This window comes from Mus caroli, chromosome 3, assembly GCF_900094665.2.
Source record: "Mus caroli chromosome 3, CAROLI_EIJ_v1.1, whole genome shotgun sequence".
Classification (NCBI taxonomy): domain Eukaryota; kingdom Metazoa; phylum Chordata; class Mammalia; order Rodentia; family Muridae; genus Mus; species Mus caroli.
In genome coordinates, this window is record NC_034572.1 from 92,820,766 (window position 1) to 92,834,967 (window position 14,202).

Here is a 14,202-nt window from a genome sequence, read left to right on the forward strand (position 1 = left end):
CTTTCTTTGTTTCTTTCTTTGTTTCTTTCTTTCCAGATATTTAATTTATTTACATTTCAGATGTTATAGCCTTTCCTGGTTTCTCCTCCAAAAACCCCTTAACCCAACCCCTTTCCCCTCTCCCCTTGCTCACCAACATACCCACTCCTGGCATTCCCCTACACTGGGGCATAAAGCCTTCATAGGACCATGGGCCTAGCTTACCATGGCTTACCAACAAAGCCATCCTCTGCTACATATGCAGNTGGTGCCATGAGTCCCTCCATGTGTACTCTTTGGTTGGTGGTTTAGTCCCTGGGACTTTTTTGGGTACGGGTTGGTACATATTGTTATTCCTCCTATGGGGCTGTAAACCCCTTCAATTCCTTCAGTCCTTTCTTTAGCTCCTCCATTTGGGACCCTGTGCTCAGTGTACTCATTGCCTGAGAGCATCCCCATCTGTATTTCTCAGGTACTAGTAGAGCCTCTCAGGAGACAGCTATATCAGGCTTCTGTCAGGAAGCACTTGTAGGCATCCACAATAGTGTCTGATTTTGGTGGTTGTTTATAGGATGGGTCCCCATGTGGAGCAGTCTCTGGATGGTCTTTACTTCAGGCTCTACTTCACACTTTTTCCCTGTATCGGCTTCCATAGGTATTTTGTTCCCCCTTCTAATAAGGACCAAAGTATCCACATGTAGTTCTGCCTTCTTCTTGAGCTTCTTGAGCTTCATGAGTTTTGTGAATGGTTTTGTGGGTATTCTGGGCTACTGGGATAATATTCATTTATCAGTGAGTGAATACCATGTGAGTTCTTTTGTGAATGGTTAACTCACTCAGGATGGTATCCTCCAGATCATTCCAATTGCCTAAGAATTTCATGAATTCATAGCTTTTAATAGCTGAGTATTACTCCATTGTGTAAATGTACCACATTTTCTGTATCCATTCCTCTGTTGAGGGACATCTGGGTTGTTTCTAACTTCTGGCTATTATAAATAAGGCTGCTATAAACGTGGTGGAACATGCATCCTTATTACAAATTGGAGAATCTTCTGGTTATATGCCCAGGATTGGTATTGCTGGGTACTCAGGTAGCACTATATCCAATTTTTTGAGGAACCATCAAACTGATTTACAGAGTGGTTGTACCAGCTTGCAATCCCACCTTCAATGGAGGAGTGTTCCTCTTTCTCTACATCCTCAGCATCACCTGCTGTCACCTGAATTTTTGATCTTAGCCATTCTGACTAAAACATGAACACTACTTTTCAGTAGGGTTAAAAACTCTAGATAGGGTCACCTTTATAGTAATTCTCCTTGAGGATCTAATTGGAGTTCAACTCTGAAATCCTCTTGCTTTTGCTTCATGCTGCTTCTCAGTGTTTCACCTGGGGGCATCTCGAAGTAAATACCAGTGACTTCGGGTCAAGGGTCTTACATTTGAGGGCTTTGTCCAGGATCTGAGGAGTACATCGGGTGACATATCACCATGAAAAATACCAAGCTTAGCAACAGGCACCAACTTGTATGTGTTTGTCACTCTGTCATTTCTTTCACTTTTGGCTTGCAAGCATGGTGTGGGCTGGAAACTTTCTGGTATGGTGTGGTCAGTTGCGGAGGGCTGACTTGTCTTAATGCTGTCATGACCACATGGAGTCTGGAGGATGCTTGAGGCACCCTGAAGGGAGTTGAGAAGACTGTAATCTTTTTGGAAACACCAAGATAGTATAGGCAGGGACCAACTCTTGCTCTAACCTGGTTTCTGAATCTGTGGAAAGGGGTGAATTGTCTGTAACTGTGCCCTTGGAAATTTCAAACTGTGTGTTGGTTGTCTTTCTCTGCGGTCTTAGTTTTGGACTCTCTGCACCCATGGCAGGTGGAAAAATGTTTGTGTGATGATTGTCTTTCTCTGTGTTTGTAGATGTTGGTCATCTTGTTCTGTGTTCTTGAACTTGGACTGATGACATTTTTGGACATTGAATAGATAAATCTACACCATTAAAAGTCCTAGTTACCCACTGGAGGAGAAACCTTATCAGTAGCAGTAATGAAGCAAAAATTAGTTACTCTGTACTTCTCCTAATGGCCCATCTCCAGAGAAGGGTGGCCACCCATAGAGACCTAGGACTTGTAGGTGATCACAGCAGAAAAAAAAAAGTCTTTAGGAGAGGATCCCTCAAGCACCCAGAAAAAGTGTCCCATAGAGTTACCTGGATAAATCTAGTGGGGGACCCCATCCTTTCATGGATAAAATCCTTTCTTTTCCCCCAAGACCCACCTCACAGGTTCTGGCTCTCTGTAAAAAGGAAACATGGGAGGAGAGATTCTGACCTGAGAAAATATGATCCTCCTAGACCCTTCAAAAGTGTACCTGTTACCCCAAGACCTTCCTCCTCCATATCTCCCTACACTTCTCCTGAAAGCCCTGCCAGTGCCAGCACCAGCTCTGGGGTCCTTAACACATATGGACCAAGGTCATTGTACCACCCCCCCTTTATCTGAGGGAGGAGTGAGAGGAGATACCCAACTTCCAGTCCCACTATGGGACCCGAAGTCTGAGTGCCACCATGGTGGCTCTCCTATTGGGAGCAATCAGAATATGCAATATTGGCCCTACTTGTCCACCAACTTGTACAAGTGGAAAGCCCAAGAAGCCATCCACTCCAATACCACCATCTGCAGATTCCTCTAAGGGGCCAGTTAATCTCTTTGGGACTGATTTTTTTTTTATTCATAATCCCACCTGGGATGGTATCCAACAATTCATGACAATATTCTTCACCACAACAGAAGACCAAGAATATAATGTAGGAATCCAGAAAGAATGCCCCCTTAGACATGGAGCCTCCATCAATTGGTCAGGCTGTCATCAAAAGCAGGTTTCCCATAACTAGACCTGACTTAATACAGCAGAAGGTAATAGGCACCTGAAGCTCTACCTTCAGGCTCCATTGGCAGGTCTCAAGGGGACCAAATAACAACACACAAATTTGACCAAAGTATGTTGGGTTAGACAGAGATCAGAAGTCTTAAAGCTTCTCTTTATTCTCTCTCACTCTCTTCTTTCTTTCTCTCATGGTCATTCACTCACAGCTTGAGGCTGCACACAGTCTGCATTTTCTTGTGCTTTCAGCTTTACTCCTATGTGCTTTTCTTTTCTTGAATTCTCACCTTCACACACATCTCTTTGTGTTCCCTTTCACTCTCACATACACACTTCACACACATCTCACTCACACACACACCACATGTATTCTTTCACTCACACACTCTCCCTACATGCCTCAAATACTATCTTCACTCACTCTTCACACTCACTCTTCACACACTCTTCACCTGCTCTTCTCATGTTCTCCCACCTTTTTCTTTCACCAATCATTTATTGATACTCCAAAAACAGGTTAAAAAGAAGATATTGTATAATTATTGCCAAATCAAATTCAAAAGAATAACCATGTCCCAGAAAAATCAAGAAATGCAATTGTTCCCCAAAGTTTCAAGCTTCCCTATCCCCAGGCCTATACCCAAAATAATAATAATTGCAAACTTATCATTATTTAAACTTTAACTTATTATATCAGAGCTCAGAGCTCTGAGGACAACTACATGCATTTTCCTGTAAATCTTTAATGATAAATGACATGGGCAAAGCTGCCAGGCAGTGGCCAGAAAGAATCAAGTTAACCCTTAACTCAACAGTTCTGCTAGCTTTCTGCTTCTGCACATTATATACAATGACTCTCATAAGAGTCTCAGTGTTTTGACTTAGTTTTCCTAATGTAAGATTTTACATATTCTATACTTGTTATCCAAAAACCACTCTCAAATATTATGCAAAAGTTATTTCATAACTTTAATAATTTTTCATTTCTTGGGGTCCCAATATTGGCTCTATTTCATTTTCTAATAATTTCTTCAAACTTTCTTTGCAAGTCAAGCATTAATCTGAAACTACCATTGTGCAGTTATTACCATGTTTCCACGATGAGAACACACAGCATACACCTAGGCTGCTAGGTCTATGCTGTGCTGTTTCCCATGGTTCAATTTTTAATTGTTTAAGAATCTTTACATCAAGGAATATCTAGTTTCACAGAATTCACCAGAAAAGGAGAAAGAAGTAAGAAAGTCAGATATAATAAAATAATTATGCACACCAAGGCCAACTGAATAGCCGTCACACCTAAATGCAATCTATACAGCCATTGTCTAGGACTAAGGTTAGGAGAAATGAGCACAACTGTTTTTGTTTTGTTTTTTTTTTTTTGTTTTTTGTTTTTTTGTTTTTGTTTTTTGTTTTGTTTTGTTTTGTTTTTTTTACAAAGAGCTGCCACAGGCTACAGAGATGTTGCCCCCCCAGCCTACTGCAGGCAGTTCCTTATTTTAGATTGCAGGTCCCCTAGAGGGATGTGTCTCCTGCTTCTCAGGGTTCCAGATGCCATTTTTTTCTACATGAAGCTGGCACAGGCTTCTGAGCCATCTCCATCCCGGCCTACTACAGGCAGTCCCTGTCATTATATGTGTCCCCAGGACCTATGACCTCAGCAAAAAGGAAAACAATGCTACTGTGACTATGGCTTTTATAGACAAGGCTAGTAGAGACATCAGGAAAAAGCTTCAGGGGCTATAGGGACTAGAGGATTAATCGTTGAGGGACTTATTGCAGGTTGTAGGAGAGAATGAACAGAACACTAAAATAGACATGAACTAAATTGACCTTGAGACTGGTACTGACTGGGTTGTACTCTTTCCCCAGGTCCTGTTCTGAGCCAGGAACACTTAGTACCATTTTAACCTGACCACTTTCGAGATCAGGTTTGCTACCCCAACTCCATTCATGTCTACTGGGCCCTCCCTGGAGGTATTCCAACTCACTGACAGGAACCTCTTCTTGAGGCTCCAAACCCTTCAGTCAATACAACGTAAGATTTGGCCTAAAGTGTGTGACTTAAATGATCCAGGGATGCCGGAATTCCCTCACCACTTCCAGACTGGTGACTGGATCTACATAAGGAGGCACTGGGCACAGTCACTGGAATCCTAGTTGAGGGGACCTTCCTAGAGCTGCTAACCACTCCCACGGGCCTCAAGGAAGATGGTGTTACAGACTAGCTGCATGCTTACTATGTGAAACCTGCAGATTCCCCACTCCCGGAGAACAATGCTAGTCAGTAGAAAGGACAGGCAATCTGTGCAAACTCAAGCTCACTCGATCTTGATCATGAATGCCTGGTGGTACCTTTGGATTTTGGTTCCTTCCCCCATTCTATGTACCCATCAACTAAACCCTTTACAGTACTCACTGTCTGACTTTTGTTGGCATTGGGGTTGTCCAGGACAACTATTGGGAACTCTGCTTTGATTTACAAGGGAAAAATTATGACAGGCTGAAGGCACCAATTGATTTAGATATACAGAAAATAGAATCTTGCATCAGTCACCTTCAGGAATCATTATCTTCATTATCAGAAATAGTACTACAGAATAGGAGGTGATTAGACTTAGCTTTCCTCCAGCAAGGAGGGCTATGTGCTACCTTAGCTGAGAAGTGTTGTTTTATGTAGATCATTCTGGAGTTGTTAAAGATACCATGGTCAAAGTGAGAAAAGGGCTACAAAATAGGAGAGAGAAAGAGAACAGAGACAGGACTGGTTCAAGTCTTGGTTTAATTCCACCCGTTGGTTAACCAACCTGGTTATCCACCCTGTCAGGACACCTAGTTGTTCTCCTACTGTTGTTGAGCTTTGGAATCTGCAGATTGTACAAGCTTATAGCCTGCATAAAAGAGAGAATAGGAGCACTACAGCTGATGGCAATATGAGACCCTGAGGACAGAACCTGATGAATATAAAATAGAAACCCAAGACCCATGANCATAGCTCCAGGATTGGAGCTTGTACAAGAATAAGGGGGGACTGAGGGAATCTAAGGGGTATTCCAGTCCCACACCCTTTTNACAGCTTNCCATCCCACCTGGGGCCAAGGCTGGGTCAAGTTCCATTCTCNATCCATGGAATTATTCTTGAGTAAAANATTCTCAGACTGTAATGACTNACAGCTACCCTCTAGAAATTATAGGTAGTGCTCAAATGTGTGCCATTCTTGCTAGTCAATAGATATAAAGGTCAATATGCTTAGCGAATAACTTTGAACTATAACCTTGCTGATGTAACCTGTGCCCATTAAAAGTATATAAAAATTCTTGTAATAGCCATTTGGGGCCTCCATCTTAGTAACTTGCCCTGAGGGCCTAAGTGAATGTGTACCCTGACTTGCTGGAAAATAAAACTCTTGCTTCTGCATTGATAAAAAAGAAAAATTCTAGATAGAACCAGCCCAGATACTTCACATTCAGAGAACTGAGTAGGTATTGTCATCAGCTATAAGACTGGAGTTTGTAAATAGTAATCAATAGCTTTGAAATACTTTGGATATATGGAGGTCCCCATGGTGCCCCTGTGGACAACAGTATAATTAGATGAGTTGCATCCCCAGCACTGATGGATTTATTTATTGGTAACAGGTGTCTTATGGGTACTTTGTCTCCCCTATTACTGAGTATTCCAATTTAGATTTATTTCATGTCATATATGCTTTATTTTTAAAAGCTCCTACTGTATTAAGTTTCCATATGATCTCTCAAGTGGCACTTAGTTTGAGCTGTCTCTCCAGTATTCCTCTCTTCCAACTCCCCTTCCATGTTTGATTGTCCCTTTTTTTGGAGCATCCCCATTTAACCATAACTATTTATGCTATTTTGCCTTCCCGCAAAGCTCCTTCCTTTCATGCTAGTTTCTTACCTAGACCTTACCTCTATAATTATAAGGATTGCTTATCAAAGACTTAACATGCATACAAATACATATCATATTTTTCTTTTGGAGTCTACATGACAGCACTCAGGATATTTATTTTAGCTCTATCTATTTACCTGCAACCTATTTTTTCTTGTTTGTTTAAGGTGATTGAGAGTAGAGCTGGAAGTACTTGAATAGAGGGAGATGATGGGAATATGATGAAAATGTATTATAGGTAAACCACAAAAAACAATAAAATATTTTATGAAATGTTGACTCCAAATTACATGTATAATATAGTATAACTAAATGAATTTATATGCCTATAAAATCATTAAAATGTAAGAGTTTTTACTACTATGACTTCTTTGACCAACTTAATGTTGCTTGGACTTCATTAAATAGTTTTTTACACATTGATTTCTCTCACGAAACCCTGAGAATTTCAGTATTTCACTTTGAGATAGAGCCAGTTAAGACAAAGGGACTTCCAAACAAATATGAACAGTGAACTCAATTTGCAATCACATACAAGCAGAAGAGAAAATACAGCAGAGAGCCAAATGAACTTAACCTCTTAACCCTTTTGTCTTAGTTAAGGTTTCCATTGCTCTAAAGAGACATCATGACCAATGCAACTCTATAAAAGACAACATTTAATTTGGGGATAGCTTACAGATACAGAAGCTCAGTACATTATCATCAAACAGAAGCATGGCAGGATCCAGGCATGCATGACAGGCAGGCATGACACAAAAGGAACTGAGAGTTCTACATCTGGATCTGACTGTAGCCAGGAGAAAACTGGATCTTCTGCACTGGGTAAATCTTAAAGGCCACATCCGAAGCAACATTCTTTCTCCAACAAAGCCACACTTCCTAAGAGTATCACTACCTATGGGCCAAGGATATTCATACTACCACATTCCACTCTCTGGCCTCCATAGACTTGTACAAACAAATGAGTCTATTCAGGCCATACATAGGCACTGTGTAATGCAAAATACATTTAATCCAACTTCAAAAATCCTATAGTTTGAAACAGTCTCTTCAATATTAAAAGTCCAAGGTTAACACTCTTCTGAGATTCGTGCAATCTCTAGACTGTAATCCCTTAAGGAATGAAAATCAAAAAGTTTGTCACATACCTCCAATATCACTCAGGATGTACATTACCATTCCATAAAATTATAGTGAGGAAGTACTGGACAAAACTCAAAACCAACTGGGCAAACTACAAACTCTCAACTCCAAATCTCCATATCTAATATCAAAGCACTCTTTAGATATCCAACTCCTTTCACCCTTGATAACTGTTTTTGGCATATCAGGCATTCTGCAAGAACAAACTTCATTCTCTTGAGCTGGTTTCACTCCCTGTTGGCAGCTTTCCTCTGCAAGTATCCCACAGTTCTGATATCACTAATAACTTGGGGTATCCAAGGCTACTTCAACTTTACAACTTCTTTTTCCAATGTCTAAGAGCCACACATGATCATCAAGTCTCCTACAAAGGCCTTGGTTCACCTCCTGATCTTTTCAATCTGTAGCAATTTAGGCTCCTGTTGATTCCACTCCAGTGCTGCTGCGCTTTTGGTAGTCATTCCATAGTACTGGCATCTCCAACATCATGGGTTGTTCTGATGCAACTAGGTTTCACCAAAACCTATCATAGGCTTCCATCATGGTGTCAAGCCTCAACTTTTTGCATCAACCCTTTGCATGACTCCTTCAGTACTAGTGCATCAACTAAAACTGGGGATACACTTCCACCAATGGCCTTCTCTGGCCTCACACAGTGCCTAGTCTCAGCTCCTCTCCACAATGCTTTCAGAACTTAAAAACCAATATCACCTGGGAAACTCTTACACATTACCAAGTCCAGATGCAGCACAAGGTTCATCCTTGTCCATCTCTGAAAAACAGATTCTTTGTGCTCTCAGAAAAACATGTCACATCAGATGTTATAGCAGAGATGCTGGTCTCTTTTTAATCAAAATTAATTTCTTAGCTTCAGCTAACCAGCAGCAATTCTCCCAATAGGCCCTTCTATTTTTGACTCTAAAGTCAGAACCACACAACCAAAGTTGCCAAGTTCTGCTCCATGAGGTGCTGGAACACTCCCCCTGTTCTATTACACTATCACCAATTTTCTATTTTGTAATTCTTTCACTGCCTATCCTTGGCTCTCCAGGAACTTGCTCTGCAGATTGACCTTGAACTCAGAGGTCTGCATGGCTCCCTCTCTCAGGAATTCTAGGATTAAAGACATGTACCACCACACTTGAACCTAAGCTCTTCTTTACTCAGAACCTGCTCTGTCTTGGCTGTCCTTGAATTTAGAGATCTGCTTGCCTTTGGCTCCTGGGATTAAAGGCTTGTAGTAACATGCCTGGATCTAAACTTAGCTTGGTGGAATCTTGCCCCCAGGTCACTACTCAATAAATTCAAGTAAATATCCTTGAACACAGGATTCAGCTCCATTTTACTTCCNGATGCACCNTTAATNTAGGAACAATATATGTTTTATATTGTTCTATTCTAAGGTTGCGATGCTTATTCAAAATATTATTTTGTGAAAACAAAGTCTCTGCTGTAATTTATTGAGACTTCCTTTGCAAATAGAATTAATATAAGTCTCTTTTCACTAGCCTCTGTTGAACTCTTCAGGCAAAGGCAAAAAACAGCCAAATTCTTCAGGAAGATACTACAAAAGGAGTGTCTAAGCCACGTACTGAACCACGTACTGAACTTCTGCTGCACTGTAACAACTTGGGCAATGTCTGAACACTTAAAATCATTTTTAGCAACAAAGTATTCCATGTCCCTACTTGGATGGCCCATTAAGCCCTACTTAAATCATTCCACTGCTTTCCAAATCCAAAGTCTCCAAATCTATATTCTTCCAAACAAAAGCATCATCAGGCCTATCAAGTTAGTATCCCAGGCCATGGTTCCAACTTCTGTCTTAGAGTTTTACTGCTGCGAAGAGACACCATAATCCAGGCAACTCTTATAAGGACAACATCTAATTGGGGTGGCTTACAGGTTCAGAGACTCAGTCTATTATCATCAAGGGAAGAGAATGGCAGCATCGAGACAGGTATGGTACAGGAGGACTAAGAGTTCTCCATCTTCTTCTGACGGAAGCTAGGCGAAGTCTGATTTCCAAGTAGCTAGGATGAGTGTAATAAAACACATTCCCACAGTGATATATCAATTCAAACAAATTCTCAACTCCTAAAGTACGACTTATTGGGTCAAACATATACAAACTATCACAGAAAGCATTAGAAAGCTTTAAGTGGGCGCTAATGTGCTATCCTAGTAGGAATATGGATGGCTTTGTTGCTGAGGGTGACATGAACACACTCATTCAACAGAAGTGTGGCTTTGGAGGTTTTAGAGGAAAAGAATTTTAGTATGTTGTGGAAAGTCTGTTCTCTTGATATTTTGCTTAATAATAGGGCTACTTTTTGCCCTTGTTTAAAGAGTCTGCCTGACACTTAAGTGGAGAGAGACAAGTTAACTACATTGACAAAAGAGGTCTCAAAAAATCCAATTTAGAGTCTGTGCTGTTACTTAGCCTCATTAACAGTATTTAGATGAACTGGAGCAAACTTAGAAAGAAAAGTACAAAATGTATGTGTTGTAGTAGACGATTAATCCATTCTAACCACTATGGCAGTGATTAGTTCCTTGCTATTTGCCCAGTGTCCTTTGTTCCCAAATGAAAGACACATGTGCAGCCTTCTACTTTAATATGACTTAAATAACTCAATGACAGGTCCCTTCCCAAACCTACACATGGCTAATACCTTCCCTCCTCTTTCCTAAGTTATTACTGACTAAAATCTATATTCCATCTTTACTGATGTTGACCAAATTGGGGTACTTCCCTGGGGCTGCTCCTCTCCAGCTCTTACATGATTGATATGTTCTCTCTTCTGCATCCCTCAGGTCTGGACCTGACTGCATTCTTGACATTGCAGTCCTACATCCTCCTCTCCTCTCCATCCTTCCTCTTGCCTATGAATACTACAGTTCCCCTTCTGTCTCTCTGCCCAGCCATTGACTACCAGAAACTTTATTTACCAATAAGACCCAACTGGGGGCAGTGCCCCTCAGTGTCTTACATATGGATTCTGGGATTTTCATGCAATTTTGTGAACCCAAATAGCATAATACATGCATTAGACCAAATCCACAACATTTCCCACTTTTTGTCCATTAACAAGTCATTTTCTCTTAGATATACAATGAGCATTGTTATAGCAGTTATGTAGACTATAAGATATGATATGCAATAATAACATTGAATGCATGAATTTTGTCAATTTAGGTACATTACTCTAACATCTATCCTAACTTAAAGAGCTTACAATTCCATAACTGAATTTTTTTTCATTTTTTACTTGGATTACCATGTAAACATAATCCTTTCAAATCTACATCATTTTCCTCAATGCTGAACAACTTAAGTTTTATTATGAGACTATACCTAGTCATAATCTCCTTAAGAAATCTAAAAATAAGTTAAATATTGCCTGAATATATAGGAAACACAAAAACATATCTTCAAAATCTTAAACAATTTGGAGATACAGCTGACTAACTGGACATTCTCCTATTCCAAAAATGTTGGATTATCTATCTTCTGCCTTCTGGCCCAGAAACATCTGACAGAACTTAAGTGAATCAGGAATTATGAAGGACAAGCTTACTCTGTCTTGACAGAGCTAAGTTGTCAACCATCCCTCATTGTGTGTCTTTTCTTGGAAAGTATTTTTTGTCTGTAGATGAATTAGGGCAACTCTTTCCCAATGGCTACCTTACCACAACTCAAGCCATCTATATGGAGGTTATGATGCTCAATATCTTCTTGGAAATGTGAAAAGGTACTGTCAGGAGCAGACAAGTACTTTACTCAAAAATCTAATAATGAAATGAATATAAATGCCATATTGTATGGATTTCTGATGCTTTAAAAGACTATATAAAATATATCTGAACCTTAACTACTCTTAGCTATTCCCATTTGAATAATAATAAAAACACTTTATTATAATTAAATCACACTGTAATATACATGAACTTACTATCTTGCCCTTAACTTGTGTTACTTAATTATCTCAAAGAGTTTGCATTAGCAGATATAGAAGGATTTGATCACATTCTTGTATTCCTGGTTTTTTTCCTGTTGTTGTTGTTGTTGGTGGTGGTGGTGGTGTTTTTGTATGTTTAGTTTTAGATATTTTCTTTATTTACATTTCAAATGTTATCCCGTTTTCTAGTTTCCCCTCCAAAAACTCCCTATAGCTTCTCCCCTCTGCCTGCTCACTAACTTACCCACTCCTGCTTCCTGGCCCTGGCAGTCCCCTATACTGGGGAATGTAACCTTCATGGGACCAAGAGCTTCTCCTCCCATTGATGACCTATTAGGCAATCCTCTGCTCCATAGGCAGATAGAGCCTTGAGTTCCTCCCTTTGTTTTATTTGTTTGGTGATTTAGTCCCTGGGAGCTCAGCAGGTACTGGTTTGTTCACATTGTTGTTCTTCCTATGGGGCTGCAAACCCCTTCTGCTCCTTGGGTACTTGCTCTAGCTCCTCCATTGGGGACTCTGTGCTTCATCCCATGGATGACTGTAAGTATCCACTTCTGTATTTGTCAGGTACTGGCAGAGCCTCTCAAGAGACAGCTTTATCAGGCTCTGTCAGCAATCACTTGTTGGCATTTATAATAGGGTGTGATTTTGGTGGTTGTTTATGAGATGGATCCCCATGTGGGGCAGTCTCTGTATGGTCATTCTGTTAGTCTCTGCTTCACATTTTGTCTCTGAACCTCCTTCCATGGGGATTTTGTTCTACCTTATTTAAGGATCAAAGAGTCCACACTATGGTCTTACATTTTCTTGGGTTTCATGTGATTTGAGAATTGAATGTTGGGTATTCCAAGCTTCTGGACTACTATCCACTTATAAGTGAGCACATATCATGTGTGTTCTTTTGTGACTAGGTTACCTCACTCAGGAAGTTATCTTCCAGATTAGTCCATTTGTCTAAGAATTTCATGAATTCATTGATTTAATAGCTGTGTAGTACTCCATTGTGTAAATGTACCACATTTTTTGTATCCATTCATCTGTTGTGGGACATCTGTTTTTTTTTCCAGCTTCTGGCTGTTACAAATAAGGCTTCTATGAACACAGTGGAGCATATGTCCTTATTACATGCTTCTAGCATCTTCTGGGTATATGCCCAGGAGTGGTATTACTGGATCCACAGGTAACACAATATCCAATTTTCTGTGGAACTGCCAAATTGATTTCCAGATTGATCATACAAGCTTGCAATCCCACCAGAAATAGAGGAGTTTTCCTTTTCCTCCACATTCTCAGCAGGATCTGCTGTCACCTGAGTTTTTGATCTTGGCCATTCTGACTAGTGTGATATGGAATCTCAGGATTGTTTTGTTTTGCATGTTCCTGATTACTAAGAATGTTGAACATTTTTTATGTGCTTCTCAACCATTCAGTATTCCTCGGTTGAGAATTTTTTGTTTACTTCTGTACCCCATTTTTAATAGGGTTATTTGTATTTCTGGAGTATAACTTCTTTGTTCATTGTATATATTGTGTATTATTCCTTATCAGATTTAGGATTGGTAAAGATCCTTTCCCAATCTGTTATTTGCCTTTTTTTCTTATTGACAGTGTCCTTTGCCTTATAGAAGCTTTGCAATTTTNTAAGGTCCCATTTGTTAATTCTTGATCTGACAGTACAGGCCATTGGTGCTGTTTTCAGGAATTTTTCCCATGTGCCTATATGTTTGAGGCACTTCCCCACTTTTTCCTGTATAAGTTTCAGTGTCTCTGGTTTTATGTGGAGGTCCTTTATACACTTAAATTTTGTACAAGGAGATAAGAATGGATAAGTTTGAGATTTTCCACATGTTAAATGCCAGTGGAGACATCACCATTTGCTGAAAATTATGTCTTTTTTCCACTGGTGGTTTTAGCTCCTTTGTCAAAGTTCAAGTGACCATAGGTGTGTTGTTACATTTCTGGGTCTTCAATTCTATTCCATTGATCTACCTGTCTGTCACTGTACCAGTGTCATGCAGTTTTGATCATAATTGTTCTGTCGTACAGCTTGAGGTCAGGGATGGTGATTTTACCAGAGGTTTTTTTTATTGTTGAGAGTGGTTTGTGCTATCTTTGGTTTTTTTGTTATTCCAGATGAATTTGCAAATTTCCCTTTCTAACTCTGTGAAGAATTGAGTTGGAATTTTGATTGGGATTGCATTGAAACTGTAGAGTGATTTCAGCAAAATGGCCATTTTTACTGTATTAATCCTGCCAATCCATGAGGGTGGGAGATCTTTCCATCCTCTGAGATCTTCTTTGAAGTGGGAGATCTTTCC

The 14,202-nt window shown here is 40.0% G+C and overlaps 1 protein-coding gene across 4 annotated transcripts in view; it reads right to left on the reverse strand.

Moving 5' to 3' along the window:
- Positions 1-14,202, reverse strand: part of LOC110290813 (3 beta-hydroxysteroid dehydrogenase/Delta 5-->4-isomerase type 3-like) — a 63,558-nt gene that overhangs the window by 36,468 nt on the left and 12,888 nt on the right. The window contains exon 2 of one of the 4 annotated variants that reach the window (XM_021157600.2): positions 8,926-8,945. The exons of the other annotated variants lie outside the window; for them this stretch is intronic. Within the exon in view, the coding sequence (XP_021013259.1) occupies positions 8,926-8,945 (20 nt within the window). The remainder of the gene's footprint in view (positions 1-8,925; positions 8,946-14,202) is intronic. 4 annotated transcript variants of the gene reach the window in all.